This window comes from Salvelinus namaycush, chromosome 39 (assembly GCF_016432855.1).
Source record: "Salvelinus namaycush isolate Seneca chromosome 39, SaNama_1.0, whole genome shotgun sequence".
Taxonomy (NCBI): Eukaryota; Metazoa; Chordata; class Actinopteri; order Salmoniformes; family Salmonidae; genus Salvelinus; species Salvelinus namaycush.
Window position 1 is genome coordinate 3,852,137 of NC_052345.1, and position 22,705 is coordinate 3,874,841.

Sequence of the window (22,705 nt, forward strand, 5' to 3'; positions counted from 1 at the left end):
TATGATAGGGAAAGAGAGAGACTGATCCAGTATAGTATGATAGGGAAAGAGAGGAGACTGATCAGTATAGTATGATAGGGAAAGAGAGAGACTGATCCAGTATAGTATGATAGGGAAAGAGAGAGACTGATACAGTATAGTATGATAGGGAAAGGAGAGAGATCTGATCCAGTATAGTAATGATAGGGAAAGAGAGAGACTGATACAGTATAGTATGATAGGGAAAGAGAGAGTACTGATACAGTATAGTATGATAGGGAAAGAGAGAGACTGATCCAGTATAGTATGATAGGGAAAGAGAGAGACTGATACAGTATAGTATGATAGGGAAAGAGAGGACTGATTACAGTAGTAGGAAAGGATACAGTATAGTCTGATAGGGAAAGAGAGAGACTGATCCAGTATAGTATGATAGGGAAAGAGAGAGACTGATACAGTATAGTATGATAGGGAAAGAGAGAGACTGATACAGTATAGTATGATAGGGAAAGAGAGAGACTGATACAGTATAGTATGATAGGGAAAGAGAGAGACTGATACAGTATAGTATGATAGGGAAAGAGAGAGACTGATACAGTATAGTATGATAGGGAAAGAGAGAGACTGATACAGTATAGTATGATAGGGAAAGAGAGAGACTGATCCAGTATAGTATGATGGGGAAAGAGAGAGACTGATACAGTGTGGGCAGTATGATAGGGAAAGAGAGAGACTGATCCAGTATGAGGGAGAAAGGGGTACAGGAATTGAGTTTGATAAGCATACTGAGTAGAACATTGTTAGATACAGTCACAAATATTTATATTTTAAGAGAAACAGGGCAGGCAGATAGGATTTAGTTCCTCGATCCCTGTTGCTGGCCCACACTCCAGTACAGCAGGTGGTGTAATGTACCATAAAGTTAGATGCCAACCGCATGATAAACCCCACAGAAGATGTCATTTCATTTTTAGCGTGAGTATCTGGTCATATAATGGATATTCTGACTTTCAAACAGTGGAGATGAACATGTGCACACTTTGGGAGGAAGGAGAGATAATTAAGGAATAGACACTGATTCCTAAACATGATAAAGTAGTAGGTAACTTTGCTGAAGGATTCAAAAAATAAAATTAAAATCCAAACAAGTTTTACCGTCGTTATTTTGTCCAGCCATTAACAGTCCACAGGAATGTGGTGGATCAAAGATTTTTGAAAACTAGGCCTAGACATTTTATATAGCACAGCAGGCCTCTACTGTTAAAAGGAAATCAGACTTACCGGATCCTTTGTGGAAGCTATTGTTTCTTCAGCGTATCGTCATCAAACAACTTGTCTTAAACACTTAATTTGTTGGCTACAGTAGTGCAGTTACTTTGTTTTAAAATGTTCTGGGACTCAAAATCGGAGTCCTTAACGAAACAAAACATGGCGGACAATTTATCTTGCTTCGGATCTGAAACCAGAAGTAAACATCAACTTCAATGACAGTTAACATAAAGTTAAAACACATATGACATTGTCGCCGAGGATGGCTTGCTAGCTAACGTCAGTGTTTTATTCATATCATCCGTTTTGTCATAAAACAGCTTAGCTAGTTAGCGAAATGATAGTTCGCGACGCTAGCTGACTCGGGAGCTCGTGTGGGGACATATGTGCTTCAGGAGCCTGTGGGTTTGATATGATTCCACCATGGGCAACAACAACTGGCTACTAGTTCGTTTTCTGACATATGTTCAACTCAGCTAGTTTGTCCAGTGACCACCGCATTTGGAATGACAACTACAGACTGACATGTAGCTGGCTAGTTAGCATTCTGGCTCACAGTGGCGAAATACACAGCCATCTCGATTTAAGAGTTCATGGTAGAGATATTTAAAGAAAGGAGAATATAGGAACCCCATTCGTTAATGAATAGAGGAACGTATATCGCCTCACCCAGCAGACTGTCGAATTCACGTTGTTATGCTAGGTGACGCGGTTGCTAAACGAATAGTCAGGGTATGAGTCGAGAAACCTGCATATTTTCCTCCACAGTAAATAATAATGTCATTCCAAATCTATACGATATTACAGAGAACAAGTAAATTATCTCACATACCGGAATATATTTGTAAAGACGAAATTGTTGTTGTTCTTCTTCTTCTTCAGTTTACTTTATTGGTGGTTGGCATCCAATATCTTGCGTTACCGCCCCCAATACTATAGTATAAATCCATTATACTTCAGGGACAGGCAGAAATGTATGCAATTACTGTATTTCACGGAGGAAAATGTGGGAGGGTCATGCTATTTCAATTTCAGTCTGGGGAGGGATTAGTATTTTTTTTATTTAGTCCAGGGGAGGGTCATATAATTTGTAATTGATGAAATCTCAGTACTTGTCACCATTTTGGAATATACGTATTGAATTACCATCTAACTTCGGTGGACAACCCTGCTCTCTCTCTCCCAATTCTATTTAAGATGCTTTATTGGCATGGGAAACATATTTCCAAAGCAAGTGAAATAGATAATTAACAAAAGTGAAATAAACAATAAAAAAATTTACAATAAACATTTCACTCACGAAAGTTACAAAAGAATGAAGACATTTAAATGTCATATTATGTCTATATACAGTGTTATAATGATGTGCAAATAGTTAAAGTACAAAAGGGAAAATAAATAAACATAAATATGGGTTTTATTTACAATGGTGTTTGTTCTTCACTGGTTGCCCTTTTCTTGTGGCAACAGGTCACACATCTTGCTGCTGTGATTGCACACTGTGGTATTTCACCTAATAGATGTGTGAGTTTATCAAAATTGTATTTGTTTTCACATTCTTTGTGGGTCTGTTTAATCTGAGGGAAATATGTGTCTCTAAAATGGTCATACATTTGGCAGGAAGTTAGGAAGTGCAGCTCAGTTTCCACCTCATTTTGTGGACAGTGTGCACAGTTACCCTTGCCTAACGATTCTCGTAGCCTTTAACAGCACAGGAGTAGCTGACTGCGTCCTCACTGCTGACTTGTTCTAGGGAGAGGTAGTTATCTTGGGTGTTTGGGTTGGTGAGAAGTATGATAGAAAAATTACATATTTACCTTATTTGTTTGATATTAATAGTTAACAATATATACCTAACAATAGTAAGACATTTCTGTCCTATTAATGATGTGTTTTTTATGGTCTCCACTCTAGCTTCCTGCAGCTAGTCGAGGACATGGGTTTTACTAGAGATAGCTTGAAGCTGACAATTGATTGATGTCTTAGTGATAAAAAAACAAACATTCCATTCTATCATTAGTGGTGCATGTGAGACATATGTCTCCGGTCTAACTGAGCCTGCATTCTATACATGAGATTGTGTCTGTGACTCGAGATAGAGATAGCCTGAAGGAATAGAACAAACATCTCATTGTTTGTTCTCATCCTTGCATCTGGGAAACTAAGCCGGGGAGGAGTCGAACTAGCCCGACTAAGAATTTTTAAGTCCTGTATAACATCTGTTTTCTCATTATCAGTTGGGTTACTCGGTCCAACACTCAAGGGTGTTGGGTCGACAGCCTCATTATTGCAATAACTAATCGATATTGAATAAAGATGATTGTTTGAAGAAATGACAAAGTCTCTCACTTGATTAGAATATTCCACAGCAGAAGTTGTCCGTTCTTGTACCAGATGTAGGTGGGGTTGGGGTTGTCAGTCAGAAGACAGGTGGTGCTACAGGTCACCTTCCCTTCCTCTGTGCTAGGAGTCTTCTTCACCTGCAAGTCTGAAAAGGGGTAAATAAAGACAAGAGCATAATCATTATTTCCACCAATAATATAATGACTTAGACTAGATGATATAATACTGTAAGGACAGTATTTCCTGTGACATTCAGAGTTATTCCAGGGAAGCTGTATCCCCATTTTACCTCAGTTGTTGTAAATCTGAACTTGTATTCAGCAGAGTCACTCTCTCTCAGGTCTGTGATTCTCAGGGTGGAGTCCTTGTCTGTAGTTGGATGGTACTTCACATGACCTGCATACTCTGGGTCCTGGCTTAGATCTGTAGTAACTACAGACTCCCATTTGTTGAACCAGGAAACTTATGTGATGTTTTGCTAGCTGGGATGTCTGTATGTGCAGGTAATGTCCACTGTTGACCCCTTCAAGGCACAGATATCCTCTTGGTGTAAGTCACATTTCAACAGCTCTCAAACAGCTCTCAACAGCTCTGAACATGAACACCTGAAACAAAATGTATCTGATCAATTCCTCAAACGACAATGAGATGATTTTCAAGTGTTTTAGATGTATTGAACTGGTTCATTTAAATGAATAAAAAATACAGACACATACAGAGCATTTGGAAAGAATTCAGATTGCTTGACTTTTTCACATTGATAAGTTACAGACTTATTGTAAAATGTAAAACGAATAATTCTAAAACGGTATAACAAGATAACATGCCATTTTCTACCTTTTATATTATACTGCATCATTTCTACTCGTGTTACTATCCAAGAGTGCACAGATTTGTCTGTTTTTCCCCACATGTTCTACTATTGGTCCACAGGCCTTAATGATTGATACTTAAGATGATTATTATAGGTGAGTCCAGACTCACACACTGTAGGAGTGAGAAAATCCTCATGGTCTTTTACAGCACAGGATTAACTGTCTGTAGAGTAATACCAGACCACTAGAGTATTACAGGAGTATTGTTGGGAAGTAGGGTCATGGAGATGTTGTCCATTCTTGTACCAGATGTAGGTGGGGTTGGGGTTGTCAGTCAGAAGACAGGTGGTGCTACAGGTCAGTGTTCTCTTCTTTTCCTCTGTGGAGGAAGACACCTTCACCTGCAGGTCTGAATGATTCTAATGAATTAATATAATTTGTTATTATACTGTTGAAGTCGGAAGTTTACATACACCTTAGCCAAATACATTATTCAGAATTACTGACAATTAATTATAGTACAAACTCCCTGTCTTAGGTCAGTTAGGATCACCACTATTTTAAGAATGTGAAATGTCAGAATAACAGTAGAGAATTATTTATTTCAGCTTTTATTTCTTTCATTAAATTTCAAGTGGGTCAGGAGTTTACATACACTCAATTAGTATTTGGTAGCATTGCCTTTAAATTGTTTAACTTGGGTCAAACGTTTCGGGTAGCCTTCCACAACCTTCCCACAATAAATTGGGTGAATTTTGGCCCATTCCTCCTGACAGAGCTGGTGTATCTGAGTCAGGATTGTAGGCCTCCTTGTACGCACATGCTTTTTCAGTTCTGCCCACAAATGTTCTATAGGATTGAGGTCAGGGCCTCTCCAATACCTTGACTTTATTGTCCTCAAGCCATTTTGTCACAACTTTGGAAGTATGCTTGGGGTCATTATCCATTTGGAAGACCCATTTGCAACCAAGCATTATCTTCCTGACTGATGTCTTGAGATGTTGCTTCAATATATCCACATAATTTACCACATCATGATGCCATCTATTTTGTGAAGTGCACCAGTCCCTCCTGCAGCAAAGCACCCCCACAACATGATGCCACCCTCGTGCTTGATGGTTGGGATGGTGTTCTTCGGCTTGCAAGCCTTCCCCTTTTTACTCCAAACATAACGATGGTCATTATGGCCAAACAGTTCTATTTTTGTTTCATAAGACTAGAGGACATTTCTCCAAAAAGTACGATCTTTGTTGCAAACCGTAGTCTGGCTTTTTTATGCGGTTTTTGAGCAGTGACTTCTTCCTTGCTGAGCGGCCTTTCAGGTTTTGTCAATAAAGCACTCGTTTTATACTGTGGACATTTTGTACCTGTTCCCTCCAGCATCTTCACAAGGTCCTTTGCTGTTGTTCTGGGATTGATTTGCACTTTTAGCACCAAAGAACGTTCATCTCTAGGAGCCAGAACGCGTCTCCTTCCTGAGCGGTATGACGCTGCATGGTCCCATGGTGTTTATACTTGCGTACTATTGTTTGTACAGATGAATGTGGTACCTTCAGGCATTTGGAAATTGCTCTCAAGGATGAACCAGACTTGTGGAGGTCTACAATTTATTTTTCTGAGGTCTTGGCTGATTTCTTTTGGTTTCCCATGATGTCAAGCAAAGAGGCACTGAGTTTGATCGTAGGCCTTGAAATACATCCACAGGTACACCTCTTATTGACTTAAATGATGTCAATTTGCCTATCAGAAGCTTCTAAAGCCATAACATAATTTTCTGGAATTTTCCAAGCTGTTTAAGGGCACAGTCAACTTAGTGTATGTAAAATTCTGACCCACTGGATTTGTGATACAGTAAGTAAAATCTGTCTGTAAACAATTGTTGGAAAAATTACTTGTGTCATGCACAAAGTAGATGTCCTAACCGACTTGCCAAAACTATAGTTTGTTAACAAGAAATTTGTGGAGTGGTTTAAAAATGAGTTTTAATCACTCCAACCTAAGTGTATGTAAACTTCCGACTTCAACACTATATTGTTACAGTCAGTTGTTCCATGGAAGCTGTACCCCATTCTGCATTCTGTGTTTTAAATCTGAACTTGTATTCAGTTGAATCTCTCTCAGGTCTTCTCAAGGTGCAGTCTTTCTCTTTAGTCCCAAGGTACTCAGCACGACCTGCATACTCTGGCACCGAGCTCAGGATTTTAGGCACCTCATTACATTTCTCTTGTTTTAAACCTCTTAGCTAGCGGGATCAAATTCGACAACATCCGGTGAAATTGCAGAGCGCCAAATTCAAAATAAAAAATCGTAATATTAAACATTCATGACAATACAAGTGTCTTACATGGTTCAAAAGCTTAGAATCTTGGTAATCGAACTGCGTTGTCAGATTTCAAAAAGGCTTTACGGTAAAAGCATAGCATTTGATTGTCTGAGGACAGCTCCTCACATTAGCATATTTTCCAAACCAGCACAGGCATCACAAAATATCAAATAAAGATAAAATAAATGACTTACTTTTGAAGATCTTCCTCTGTTTGCAATCCCAAGGGTCCCAGCTACACAATGAATGGTCGTTTTTTTCGATAAAGCACTTCTTTTATATCCCAAAAACGGCGTTTAGTTGGCGCCATTGAATTCAATAATCCAACATGCATACAAAGGATTCCAAAATGTTACCAGCAAAGTTTGTACAAACAAGTCAAACTATGTTTTTTAACCATCCTCAGGTTGTCTAATATCTAAATAAATTATAATATTTCGAACGGAGATTACTATGTTCAATAGGAAAGGAAAAGAACGAAGAGCGCCCATGTTCACGCATGCAAAAAGAATACTTTTGCATTGGCACTCACCTTGGAAAGACTACAAATACTTCTTAATTTTTCCGAAAAACAAGCCTAAAACCTTGTATAAAGACTGTTGACATCTAGTGGAAGCCATAGGAACTGCAATCTGGGAGGCGGAAGTCATTCGGAGCTAAATTTAAAAAAAGATTCTGGATGGATTTTCCTCTGGTTTTTGCCTGCTATATCAGTTCTGTTATACTCACAGACATGATTTTAACAGTTTTAGAGACTTCAGGGTGTTTTCTATCCAATTCTATGCATATCCTAGCTTCTGGGTCGGAGTAACAGGCAGTTTACTTTGGGCACGTCAGACAGGCGGAAATTCAGGAAACTAGACCGTGCGCTGAGAGGTTTTAAACCAGTTTGGTTCTGAGACTACATGATAACTTGGATGTTGATATGTGCAGGGCAGTTCCACTGTTAAAGCCCTTCACAGCACAGATACTCTGATGGGTGTAAGTCATGTTGAAACAGTTCTGACCCAAGTGTTATTGCACTCAACAAAAATATTAATGCAACATGCAACAATTTATATGATTTTACTGAGTTAAAGTTCATATAAAGAAATCAGTCATTTGAAATAAATGAATTATGCCCTAATCTATAGATGTCACATGACTGGGAATACTGATATGCATCTGTTGGTCACGGATCCCTTAAAAAAGGTAGTCAGTATCTGGTGTGACCACCATTTGCCTCATGCAGTGCAACACATCTCCTTCACATAAGACAATAGATTTAATGTATTTTTGTATTGAATACATGTTTTCTGAAAATTACCACCAGGGCCTCAAAGTCAAACTTAAATTAATCATTCTTTATTATCAGCAAGCTGGAGAGTATCCAACAAACTTAATGCACCACAGTACACGTCGGTCAGGAGCTCTTTCGGGGCAGTCCCGTTAGTTCTCTTATATACTGCTTACACAGACAAGTTATATTTGCATGATTTACATTTTTCATAATTAATTCATCATTAACGATTGGTTAATGCATGTGACTGGCACCGTCTCCTATCTTAAATTATAGAACATGTTCTGGGCCTTCTGACAAAAGGTCTGAGGGGGTAATGACCCCCCTCACATCTCTACCCAGCACCAACAGGAACCAATGACTGTATGAGGAAAGATGTACAATTCAAGGCTCTCTCTTCAGACAACATTTCTCTCACACATGAATATGAACCTATTTTTGAAACATCATTCTACATTATTTAATGGATAACAGGAGTTACTGAAATAAGATACAGCTCTGAACACCCCACTCCACACACACACCACTCCAAGACACTTGATACATATGGATCCAGAGCTGCATATTATCTACACAGGTTACCATGGGAATCAGACTTAGTAAACTGTTAGAGAATGGGAGATGGATGACTCTTTACAATATGTTTTCTATTGAAACTGTATTGAGGGATCTGGAACAGGTGCCGGAGAGGAGGTAGATGAAAGAAAACATGTTTGTGCTTCCTTGTGTTTTTTTAGTGACCCTGAATGAGCAAAGCTCTTTCCACATAGACAGGAGTAAGGTTTCTCTCCAGTGTGGATTCGCTGGTGTGTAGTCAAGGTGAAATCTAGAGCAAAACTCTTCCCACACTGATCACAGCTATAAGGTCTCTCTCCTGTGTGTATGCGTTGGTGTTTAGTCAGGTTTCCTGATTGATTGAAGCTCTTCCCACAATGCTCACAGCTATAAGGTTTCTCTCCTGTGTGTATGCGTTGGTGTCTAGTCAATTCTAATGATTGATTGAAGCTCTTCCCACACTGATCACAGCTATAAGGCTTCTCTCCTGTGTGTATGCGTTGGTGTGCAATCAGATTGGAATCTCGAACAAAACTCTTTCCACACTGATAACAGCTATAAGGCTTCTCTCCTGTGTGTATGCGTTGGTGTATAGTCAGGGGTCCTGATCGATTGAAGCTCTTCCCACACTGATCACAACTATAAGGCTTCTCTCCTGTGTGTATGCGTTGGTGTGTAATCAGGTCTCCTGATCGACTGAAGCTCTTCCCACACTGATCACAGCTATAAGGTTTCTCTCCTGTGTGTATGCGTTGGTGTGCAGTCAAGTTTCCTGAATAATTGAAGCTCTTCCCACACTGATCACAGGTATAAGGCTTCTCTCCTGTGTGTAGGCGTTGGTGTGTGGTCAGGGCTCCTGAATGATTGAAGCTCTTCCCACACTGATCACAGCTATAAGGCTTCTCTCCTGTGTGTATGCGTTGGTGTATAATCAGGGATCCTGAATGATTGAAGCTCTTCCCACACTGATCACAGCTATAAGGCTTCTCTCCTGTGTGTATGCGTTGGTGTGTAGTTAGGTGTCCTGCCGTATAGAATTTCCTCCCACACTGATCACAGCTATAAGGCTTATCTCCTGTGTGTATTCGCTGGTGTGTAGTCAGGTGTCCTGACGTCCAGAAATTCTTCCCACACTGATCACAGCTATAAGGCTTCACTCCTCTGTGTACTCGCTGGTGTGTAGTCAGGGAGAAATTTTGAGCAAAACTCTTCCCACACTGATCACAGCTATAAGGCTTCTCTCCTGTGTGTATGCGTTGGTGTCTAGTCATGGCTCCTGAATTACTGAAGCTTTTCCCACATTGATCACAGCTATAAGGCTTCTCTCCTGTGTGTATGTGTTGGTGTGTGGTCAGATGTACTAATTGATTGAAGCTCTTCCCACACTGATCACAGCTATAAGGCTTCTCTCCTGTGTGTATGCGTTGGTGTCTAGTCAGGGCTCCTGATTTATTGAAGCTCTTCCCACACTGATCACAGCTATAAGATTTCTCTCCTTTGTGTACGAGCTGGTGTGTAGTCAGGTCTCCTGATTGATTGAAGTATTTCCCACAATCAAAGCAGGGGTAAGGCCTCTCCCCTGTATGAATTCTCTGATGAGATTTGAAGGTTTTAGATGCAGCGAAACTCTTCTCAAACTGAGAGCAGTGGTACGGTTTCTCTCCGGTGTGAATCCGCTCATGAATTTTCAAATCCTTCTGTTTAGCAAAACTCTTCCCACAGTCAGAGCAGCTGTGGTGAGGTTTCTTCCCTATACCTCTATACTGGTGTTTCTTGAGGTGTTCTGGTCTGGAGAGACTCTTCTCTTTCTTGTCAGCATCATGATGTTGTTGAGGCTCCCCAGATGATAAGCCCCTCCCTCTAAGAGAGCAACGATTAGGGATGTCCCCTGTGAAACAAAGATATTGAATGAGTTTTGTAAAATATGGGTCCATAAACAGATGGGGCGTTACATGAAATGAATGCCTTTTGCGTTCCTTAGATATTTTCCAGTAATAATTGTGCAGCAAAATTCAATTTTAAATCTCTGTTATATTAAATAAAGTGCCCTTTAATACAGAACACATGGAAAATTCAATTCATCAGAATTTTAATATGAATAAACACTTGCTAAAGTGACATTTCAGCATTTTGAGTACGGTTACAAGCGCAGAATAATATGATTATTGTGAAGTCAATTAGTATAGGAGTTTTATTTAAACGTTGACATGCTTGGAAAGAAGAACAATTTCCCTAATAAACCTGTTTACATCGACACATCTGAAATCAGGCTACCTGATGGGACTTTGATAAATTAAAAATTGGCAATCAAAATATACTTTCTACAACAGCAACCATGTTTAAAAGAAAAAGAAGCATATTTGAATACGAGTTTGGACAAAAAGTTTATATGTGAAACTATTTCTAAGCTGCATACTTTCAGTTTTTCCTGAACTCACTGGACTCGGTCAAAAGAAGTTAGCTGGCGCTGCTTGTGTTAGAACATGCAGATGAAATACACCTCTATAACTCTGATTAAAGTGTTTCATGTCCTAATCATTCTAAAGATTGATCAGAAAACCAGGTGTTTTTAAAGGCGTATGCTTCCTTCTGTTATGACCTTACACCAATTAAGATCAGCAGAGTAAGGTGTTTACATGACTAATGCCATACTCAGCCTACTGCCTTAATCAGTTTAATAGGAAATGATTAGTGTGCATGTAAAGCCCTAGTTATTTGGTGAGATGACTTTAAAATGAGGGACAGATGTAAATTAATCACTAATTACATGAAATAAATAATGTTCAGAAATGACAGTAATTTCTGAACATGATTTATTTCATGTAATTAGTGATTAATTTACATCTGTGCCTCATTTTAAAGTCAACCCTGTTACATGAACTGAACTCGTTTTAATATGGTTAAACTATTCTTCAAAAAAGGGGGGGGGGGGGGGAGAATTGCATAAGAAACATTGAACATCTAATAGTCAAATCAGAGTAAAAGCAGGTGAGCTGGTTCAACTCTTTTTGACAATTCTCTGCTGTTTTGTGGTGGAAAACTGAGCATCTCAACCCTTCTATCCAGACACAGACATGCTAGAAATGTTTTAACAATAACTTTTTTTGTTAAGATTGCATTCAATTACTACTCCCTGTTGCACAATACTAGCTTCCATTCCCCCGGTCACAAGCAGATTCATGGCTGATTTAAAGGACTATTTTAACAATGTAGTGTTTTTGTTGTTTTCACTAGTCCCCTGTTACGGTTAGTCCCCTGTTACTTTATTTGACACATTGGCTATTACTATAGTATTTATTTTTCATTTAACCTCTTGAGATGGCAAAACATGTATTTTATTAAGTTGAACACGTGCTCTTTATGACATGACAGAATGTTGAAATTATGTGAAATCAAACTTCTTTTTTTTTTTTTACCAAGGTACACTTCTTAAAATTGGGTGGAACGACCAGATATTTTCATCAATATATAACTCATCAATTAATTGTTACAGAAGCGGACTGTAGTCTAATCCACACCATGGTTCTTACTTAATGAAATCAAATCTCCATGTTCCTCTTCTCCTCTCTCAGTTCCACTCTGCCCTGGTGTTTTCCTGCAGTCGACCAGATCCAGCAGTAAAGTACTGGGAGGCGATTGACCTGGGGACTCCTGGAGGGTGGAGGGGGACGGGCTAGATTTGTCCTGTTGGCCGCAAGAAGTATTCAACATAGATTAATATTAAACCAAATATTGTATTAATTCAGTCTAAACCTCTGAGTTGGGTGCATCCTTCGAATATCTCCTTTTTCCTTTAATGTTCAATCGTTCACTACAACACACAAATATAAGAGCATTGGGCTGGTGGAGGAATGGGCTAGTTTCCACCATATATCTCATACCAGTCATTTCCCTTCAAACAGCGAGGAAGAGGTGAAGCGAGAGAGATAACTGGGCCCAAAATCTGTCTTCTGCCTTATTTGATGGAATATACATTTCGTAAAGATTAGGTTATTAGGAGTGTATTGGTAAAAGTAGGCCACTTTTCAGGGAAGTCAGGAACCAATATAAACAGTCAGTTAGGAAAGCAAAGGCTAGCTTTTTCAAACAGAAATTTGCATCCTGCAGTACTAACTCCAAAATGTTCTGGGACACTAAAGTCCATGGAGAATAAGAGCACCTCCTCTCAGCTGCCCACTGCACTGAGGCTAGGAAACACCGTCACCACCGATAAATCCACGATAATCGAGAATTTCAATAAGCATTTCTCTACGGCTGGCCACGCTTTCCACCTGGCTACCCCAACCCCGGCCAACAGCTCTGCACCCCCTGCAGCTTCTGGCCCCCCTCTCAGATAGAGTTCAGGGTGTCAAATCGGAGGGCCTGTTGTCTCGTGCCGACTCTTTTCTCTGTATATATCAATGTCGCTCTTGCTGCGGGTGATTCCCTGATCCACCTCTACGCAGACGACACCATTCTGTATATATCTGGCCCTTCCTTGGAAACGGTGTTAACTAACCTCCAAACGAGCTTCAATGCCATACAACACTCCTTCCGTGGCCTCCAACTGCTTTTAAATGCTAGTAAAGCTAAATTCATGCTCTTCAACCGATCGCTGCCCGCACCCGCCCGCCTAGCATCACTACTCTGGACGGTTTTGACTTAGAATATGTGGACAACTATAAATACCTAGGTGTCTGGCTAGACTGTAAACTCTCCTTCCAGACTCACATTAAGCATCTCCAATCCAAAGTTAAATCTAGAATCGGCTACCTATTTCGCAACAAAGCCTACTTCACTCATGCTGCCAAACATACCCTCGTAAAACTGACTATCCTGCGATTCTTGACTTTAGCGATGTCATTTACAACATAGCCTCCAACACTCTACTCAGCAAATTGGATGCAGTCTATCACAGTGCCATCCGTTTTGTCATCAAAGCCCCATATACTACCCACCATTGCGACCTGTATGCTCTCGTTGGCTGGTCCTCGCTACATATTCGTCGCCAAACTCACTGGCTCCAGGTCATCTACAAGTCTCTGCTAGGTAAAGCCCCGCCTTATCTCAGGTCACTGGTCACCATAGCAGCACCCACCTGTAGCACGCGCTCCAGCAGGTATATTTCACTGGTCATCCCCAAAGCCAACACCTCATTTGGCCGCCTTTCCTTCCAGTTCTCTGCTGCCAATGACTGGAACGAATTGCAAAAATCACTGAAGTTGAAGACTTATATCTCCCTCACTAACTTCAAGCATTGGCTGTCAGAGCAGCTTACCGATCACTGCAGCTGTACACAGCCAATCTGTAAATAGCCCATCCAACCAAATACCTACCTCATCCCCATATTTGTTTTTTTCTGCTCTTTTGCACACCAGTATTTATTCAAGTGTTTATAATTGCACATCCTCAACTGCACATCTATCACTCCAGTGTTAATGGCTAAATTGTAATTACTTCGCCACTATGGCCTATTTATTGCCTTACCTCCTTACTTCATCTGCACACACTGTATACAGATTTTCTATTTTGTTATTTACTGTACTTTGTTTATCCCATGTGTAACTCTGTGTTGTTGTTTTTGTCGCACTGCTTTGCTTTATCTTGGCCAGGTAGCAGTTGTAAATGACAACTTGTTCTCAACTGGCCTACCTGGTTAAATAAAGGTTAAATAAATAAAAAATATGGTAGTAGTGCCTGTACGTCACTAGTTACCACAAACAAAGCCATAAACCACGCACATTTCTAAAATGTATCTTATTAAAATGTGATTTTAACCCTAACAACACTTCTGACTTTTTGCCCGAACCTTGAATAAATGAAAATGCGATATAGACGTTTGTGGCTGTGGAAACACCCATGTCTGCCCTCTCATTGGCTATAATGGTCCCACCTGATCTTGCCTCTTTACCGATTGCCTTCCATTTAAGAAAACCTTTATTTTCTTTGTTAGAACGGCCACTTGAGTATCTGGTCAAATAATGGATAATGTGTTCGAAAGGAATGTGAACACTTTGGGAGGAAGGAGAGATAATTAGTTCATAGTCACAGATTCCTAAACATGATATAGTAGTAGGCTACTTTGACGAAGAAAAAAAATCCCAACAAGTTTTACCGTGATGTATTTTTTGTTGAGCCGTTTAAACCGAGCACAGGAAGTGGAGGATCAAAGATTATGAGAACTAGGCCTGGACATTTTGTACAAACCAGCAGACTTATACTGTTAAAGCCAGACTTACCCGATCCATTGTGAGAGCTATTGTTTCTTTGTATGGAATGAAATATTGTTGGGTACAGTACAGTTTAACTACTTTGTTGTAGTGTTCAGATAATGACTTGGGACTTGCGGAGAGAAAATTCGATTCTCAAGGCTGCAACTGATGCGCCCCTAGACCAGAGCAATCAAACATCTACTTCAATATCAAAACGGAATTAAGTTCAAACAAATAAACGTCTCATGTAGCCTAATATTACTTCAGAAAGTTCCTGGATAACATTTTACGTGATCTATACAATTCGATTAAAGTCAAGAAAACGTTCAACACCGCATTTCGCTAAGAATCCTGTAGTCTGCTATCGTCTACCCTTGCCTGGCAGTAACTTGGAACACATGCGCAAAGAGGGAGTATCTGAATAGGCATTTTTTTTTTTTATTGTATCTTTTATTAACAACAAATCAATACATGAAGTACATATGGGAACACAAGTTTATATAAATAATATACAACGGAAGTACAATATCACATTACACAAGGACCTTAAGGGACATACATACACTTATAATTCTAACAGCTTTTTTGTTAGTAGAGTTTTTAATTGTCTTAAAATACAGTTCAATTTCTTTTTGTAAGGTAAGAAAACACGTTTGTAAATTTACATTTGTGAATATGAAATTTGGCCAAAAGAATAAAGAATAATTGTTTCAGGTTATTTTTATCGTAGGTAAAGAATCCAAGCAGTACATCTCTCCACAATAGTGTAAGATCTTCATAAATGTGTTCAATTATAAATCAATTATAAATCAATTATTTTAGTTCAATTATAAATCTACTGATGTCTTGCCACAGTTTTCTTACATGCATACAATGCCAAAAAAAGATGCAACACTGTTTCTGGGTGGTCATTACAAAAGGAGCAATTTGAGTTGATGTTTTCCTTAAACTTCTTCATATAGTGGTTAGCAGGATAATATTTATTAATAATTTAAAAGGAAACTTCCTTAATTTTGTTAATAAGTAGGTATGTGTGTGGCAACATCCAAACTTTTTTCCAACAGATATTATCAATAAATCCGTTCCAATAAGGCATGACATAAGGTATAGATACAACATCCTGCTGAAACAAGGTTCGTAATCGCTCTGTTGTTGAATGGACCAAAAAAGAAACAAATCTTTCCTACTGATGAGTCAACAGGGTTAATGGAAGGTAGGTTCTGAGGGTCTTGACACGTTCCTGAATAACAAAGCAACACCTGAGGGAATGGCATCTAAAACAATTGCAAAATCTTTAGGTGTTACAGGGACCTTGTAAAGTGATAAGAATTCCTTATCTGAATAGGCCTCTCGTGAGGGGGTGTCTGAGAATTACTACTTCTGGTCATTCACTGCTGCTATAATGGCAGCTGCTGTACACTACTAGCACAGATAGGACAAAGAGCTGTTTATGCAAGTCTTTGCAATGGGTGCATCAAACCTAATTCACAAGTAATTCTCCTGTCAAAAATAAACTTAAGTCCAGTGGTGGAAAAAGAACCCAATTGTCATACTTGAGTCAAAGTAAAGATACCATAATAGAAAATGACAAGTAAAAGTGAAAGTCACCCAGTAAAATTCTACTTGAGTAAAAGTCTAAAAGTAGTTGGTTTCTACTATACTTATCTATCAAAATAAATGTAATTGCTCAAATATACTTAAGTATTAAAAGTAAAAGTATGAATAATTAAAATGTCCTTATACTAAGCAAACCAGACGGCACAATCTTCTTGTTTTTAAAAATGTACAGATAGGCAGGGGCACATTCCAACACTCAGAAATAATTTACAAACAAAGCATTTGTGTTTAGTGAGTCTGCCAGATCAGAGGAAGTAGGGATGACCGGGGATGTTCTCTTGATAAGTGTGTGAATTGAACCATTTTCTGTACTGCTAAGTATATCATTTTCTTTAGGAATGTAGTGAAGTAAAAGTAAAAGTAAAAGTTGTAAATATATAAATACTAAAGTAAAGTACGGATTCCCCCCAAAAACGACTTAAAACTTCTTCAGGCTGCAAGCCCGAGGTCGGTACACTTATGACAACATCCAGCTCAAGTGCAGGGCGCGAAATTCAAAATATATTTTTTAGAAATATTTAACTTTCACACATTAACAAGTCCAATACAGCATTTGAAAGATAAACATCTTGTGAATCCAGCCAACATGTCCGATTTTTAAAATGTTTTACAGCGAAAACACCACGTATATTTATGTTAGCTCACCACCAAATACAAAAAAGGACAGACATTTTTCACAGCACAGGTAGCATGCACAAAGCCAACCTAACTAACCAAGATCCAACCAAAATGTGCATATTTGAGGTATAAATCAGTTTTACATTGATGCTACCATCACAGCTACCGTCAAAAATAGCACCGAAGCAACCAGAGTAATTACAGACACCAACATCAAATATCTAAATACTCATCATAAAACTTTTCTGAAAAATATATGGTGTATAGCAAATGAAAGACGAAGATCTTGTGAATACAGAAAATATTTCCGATTTTTTAAGTGTTTTACAGCGAAAACACAATATAGCGTTATATTAGCTTACTACAATAGCTAACACACAACAGCATTGCTTCAAGGCAAACGGTACCGATAGCACAGTTCGACAGATATATGAAATAGCATCCCAAAATGGGTCCTACTTTTGGTGGTCTTCCATCAGAATGTTGTACAAGGAGTCCTTTGTCCAGAACCGTCGTTGTTTGGAATAAGAACGACTTCTTTCCCTCTTGAATTAGCAAGCGCACTGGCTAAGTGGTGCTAAGCTCTCCTTCGTGAACAAAGTCAAACAACGCAACACGCCTAACGTCCCGAATAAATTTCATTAATCTAATAAACCTATATTGAAAAAACATACTTTACGATGATATTGTGACATGTATCAAATAAAATCAAAGCCGGAGATAGTATTCGCCTATAACGACGGTTTTCCAGAAGGCAATTCCAGGTTCAACTTCGCGCTTTCGAAAATACAGGAAACGGCGGACCAGTCATTCCAAGAGGATTTATTCCACTTCAGAGCAAGATAATCCACTCATTTCTTCTCTCACTTCCGCTTGACATCTAGGGGAAGGTGTATGACCTGTATGTATATCAATACGTGTCATGCCCATTTATAGGCAAGCTCTTGAACAGAGACCTCCGATTTCAGAAACGCACTTCCTGTCAGGAAGTGGGCTGCAGAAGGAGTTCTGTTTCACTCAGAGAAATAATTCAAACGGTTTAAGAAACTAGAGAGTGTTTTCTATCCAATAGTAATAATAATATGCATATTGTACGAGCAAGAATTGAGTACGAGGCCGTTTGAAATGGGCACAGTTTTCCAAGTTAGTCAATACGCCCCCTGCAGCCAGAAGAAGTTTTAAGTAACACTTTAAAGTATTTTTACTTAAGTACTTTACACCACTGCGTAAGTCTTTCTTCTAAACTACAGACAAATATACTGTATTTATAACTAACTCCCTTCTGTCTATGTATATAACTTGTATACAATAAAATAAATAACAATAAACATAACGCTTTATAGCTACAATAAAGCTAACGTTAGCTAGCTAATGACAAGCTCATCTCTGCTGCCTGAATGGTTTCAAGTTTCCCTCGTCTGGGTTTTTTGCTGTTAGCTAACACATGGACAAGCAGTAGCCTACTGCAGTAGTCAGGCTACACCAATTACCAAAATTTTATTTTTACACTGCACAAATCATTGAGAACAGTCAGCACTCGAATGCTAGCTAACAAAAGTTAGTTGATTGTAACATTGACACTATTTGTGTGCTGACTACAGGTTTAACTAACGTTAGTTGATTGTAACATTGACACTATCTGTGTGCTGACTACAGGTTTAACTAACGTTAGTTGATTGTAACATTGACACTGTGTGCTGACTACAGGTTTAACTAACGTTAGTTGATTGTAACATTGACACTGTGTGCTGACTACAAGTTTAACTAACGTTAGCTGATTGTAACATTGACACTGTGTGTGGACCACAGGTTTGGAGGCCCCTCTAAAGATGAACCCTCAATCCTAAAACATGGTACATGATTAAACATTAAGGCGCAATAAGTTGTGTTATCATGAATATATATACTCAGCTAGAGGAGAGAACATGATACATGAAAAATATTATTTTTCTTTCTCAACTTTCACTCAATTTCTCTCTCTTTCTCCTTCTCTAGGATCTGTCGTTCCACCCTCCTGCATCTGTCTGTGTCTTCTCTCCCTGCCCCGTACAGTCTGTGATGTCATGAAGAACTCACTTGTCCATGATCATCTATTCTCCGTGGCCCCTCCACGAGCTGCACCTGTCCGCCCTGGACCGTCGCCTAGCGACCGTGCTCAGAACCTTGAGCCGTTGCCAGGAGCAACAGTGTAGCCTCCATGGAGGAGGCGAGGAGGATGTCACTCATTATAAGACCTTGGTTACACCTGTGACACATGCAGGGTAGTCTCTTAGAAAAAAGGATTCCAAATGGGTTCTTCAGCTGTCCACATAGGAGAACTCTTTTGGGTTCCAGGTAGAACCCTTTGGGTTTCCAGTTGTGTTGTGACAAGGTAGGGGTGGTATACAGAACATAGCCCAATTTGGTAAAAGACCCAAGTCCATATTATGGAAAGAACAGCTCAAATAAGCAAAGGGAAACAACAGTCCATCATTACTTTAAGTCATGAAGGTCAGTCAATACGGAAAATGTCAAGAACTTTGAGTTTCTTCAAGTGCAGTCGCAAAAACCATCAAGCGCTATGATGAAACTGGCTCTCATGAGGACCCCCACAGGAAAGGAAGACCCAGAGTTACATGAAGAGGGTAAGTTCATTAGAGTTAACTGCAGCTCAGATTGCAGCCCAAATACATGCTTCACAGGGTTCAACTAACAGACATCTCTCAACATTAACTGTTCAGAGGAATCAGGCATTCATGGTCGAATTGCTGCAAAGAAACCACTACTAAAGGACACCAATAATAATAAGAGACTTGCTTGGGCCAAGAAACACGAGCAATGGACATTAGACGGGTGGAAATCTGTCCTTTGGTCTGATGAGTCCACATTTGAGATTTTTGGTTCCAACCTCTGTGTCTTTGTGAGACACAGAGTTGGTGAACAGATGATCTCCCCATGTATGGTTCCCAGCATGAAGCATGGAGGAGGTGGTGTGGGGGTGCTTTTGTGCTTTGTGGTGACATTGTCGGTATTTTATTTAGAATTCAAGGTACACTTAACCAGCATGGCTACCACAGCATTCTACAGCGATACGCCAGCCCAGCTGGTTTGCGCTTAGTGGGACTATCATTTGTTTTTCAACAGGACAATGACCTAAAACACACCTCCAGGCTGTATCAGGACTATTTGACCAATAACAAGAGTGATGGAGTGCTGCATCAAAATGAAGTGATGGCACCGGAGGGGATGGCTGCCGTCTTACCGGCTCTTAACCAACCATGCTATTTTGTTGTTTTTTTCGCGTTGTTCCTCACTTGTTTTGTACATAATGTTGCTGCTACCGTCTCTTATGACCGAAAAGAGCTTCTGGACATCAGAACTGCGATTACTCACCTCAGATTAGACAAAGAATTTTCTTCAATGAGTTGGACGGGAGGGATATACTACCCGACCAGGCCCAGATTCCCGTCATTCGCTGGAGAAGGAAACAGAGATTTTGCGGAGAAAGATCAGGGTGCCTTGTGAGGATCAGGCGACAAGTGGCTAATCTGCCTTTGCCTTCCGTCCTGCTAGCTAACGCTCAATCGCTGGAAAATAAATGGGACGAACTGAAAGCACGTATATCCTACCAATGGGACATAAACTTTTAATAGCTTATGTTTCACCGAGTCGTGGCTGAACAACAACATTAAGAACATACAGCTAGAATATTGCCTCAGATATATGTCACTCTTACAAGAACTTGTGAATTCAATTAGGCTTTAATACAAAGTAGCAAATGCCGTGCTGGTCCACGAAACAGACGATTTCCCTGAGCACTGGCTCTGCTTTTATACACATATAGCATATGACTACATCCCTTATGTTACGAATCCCTTTTGGCCCGGCAGTCTAGGGGGATGGTATCGAGACCCGTAACATAACTCATGCAAATTATAGCAGTGAAAAAGTAACAGTGAGAACAAAAACCACAGACAACTAAATTACCGTCAAACACTCAGGGTTTATTTGCAAACACACAGTAAACAGGGGGCAGGAAAAGGGGCTGAGCTGGACCTAAGGAAAGAAACAAATATCCAAAAACACCCCTAAACTAGCCTACTTCAACAACAGCTAACTAACTAACCAAAAACACAGAGGGTGGTCCGCCCAGTTCTATTTAGACAAAGTTTACCTACGGGTAGTGTATGCCCATGGGCAACTTGTCTTAGTACCCCCTTCCCCACCATGAACAAACAGTCAAACACCAAAACAAAACTCACAGCATAACGGACAAAGTGACATGTAGCTGCTAAAACCAAACAAGAGATCTACAGACAGATGGTATTGAGAGAGAGATTGCTCTCCAGAGAAAACAACTGACAGGGTTTTTAAACCAAGGGAAAGGGGTTGTGATTGGGTAAGGGAAAAGGAGCAGGTGTCTTCTGATTAGCGACTGATTGGGGAATGATGATTGTCACCTGTGAGGGGAGAAGGAGAGAAAAGAAATACACACACAGGAAACCTGTATCCGTAACACCATATGTAAATTAAGTTACTCCCCTTAGTCCTTCTGCCACCATTATCTTTTAGTCTGAGTTCTTTGCTTGTTCACGCCCAATAATGCCCATATCTGCTTCCGGATAGATTACAATGGTGGCAGGACCCCTTCATACAAAAATAATACATACATTGCATGCTCATGTTTCACCTGTTGGTCATTCTGCTACCATTCTCCTTCCTGTGTCCTTCTGACAATAGTATGTCCAGCTGTCATAAATGTACTTATGGCCTTGGTTAATGTACTCTTTGGCATGTTACCCTTTTCATAAATAGCAAATGTACTGGGTGTCATCTTCTCTTCCTATGGCCAATGTACTTTTTGTCCTTGCTACTTCAGCATGGCAACTACACCTATTTATATTACATTAGCTCCCACAAAGGCACCTCAGCAAAGAAGAAGCCACTGCTCCAAAACTGCCATAAAAAAGCCAGACTACGGTTTGCAACTGCACATTGGGACAAAGATCGTACTTTTTGGAGAAATGTCCTCTGGTCTGATGAAACAAAAATGGAACTGTTTGGCCATAATGACCATCATTATCTTTGGAGGAAAAAGGGGGAGGCTTGTAAGCCGAAGAACACCATCCCAACCGTGAAGCACGGGGGTGGCTACATCATGTTTTGGGGGTGCTTTGCTGCAGAAGGGACTGGTGCACTTCACAAAATAGATGGCATCATAAGGAAAGGAAATTATGTGGATATCTTGAAGCAACATCTCAAGACATCAGTCAGGAAGTTAAAGTTTGGTCGCAAATGGGTTTTCCAAATGGACAATGACCCCAAGCATACTTCTGAAGTTGTGGCAAAATGGCTTAAGGACAAAAAAGTCAAGGTATTGGAGAGGCCATCACAAAGCCCCGACCTCAATCCTATAGAAAAATGTGTGGGCAGAACTGAAAAAGTGTATGCAAGCAAGGAGGCCTACAAACCTGACTCAGTTACACCAGCTCTGTCAGGAGGAATGAGCCAAAATTCACCCAACTTATTGTGGGAAGCTTGTGGAAGGCTACCCGAAACATTTGACCAAAGTTAAACAATTTAAAGGCAATGCTACCAAATACTAATTGAGTGTATGTAAACTTCTGACCCACTGGGTATGTGATGAAAGAAATAAAAGTTAATCTTTACTATTATTCTGACATTTCACAATCTTAAAATAAATGAACTTAAACCTAAATGAACTAAAAAAGGGAAT

The 22,705-nt window shown here is 39.7% G+C and overlaps 1 protein-coding gene across 6 annotated transcripts in view; it reads right to left on the bottom strand.

Annotated features, from left to right (window-relative positions):
* Window positions 1–8,051: 8,051 nt before the first annotated feature.
* Window positions 8,052–22,705, bottom strand: part of LOC120032417 (zinc finger protein 883-like) — a 74,046-nt gene continuing 59,392 nt past the window's right edge. For 3 of the 6 annotated variants that reach the window (XM_038978518.1, XM_038978516.1, XM_038978519.1), the window contains exon 3: window positions 8,052–10,451. In XM_038978518.1, the coding sequence (XP_038834446.1) occupies window positions 8,656–10,451 (1,796 nt within the window). In that variant the 3' untranslated portion in view covers window positions 8,052–8,655. Of the gene's footprint in view, window positions 10,452–12,081; window positions 12,248–14,781; window positions 14,942–22,705 lie in introns of those variants that run through there. The other 3 variants (XM_038978517.1, XM_038978515.1, XM_038978521.1) reach the window with 3 other exon arrangements.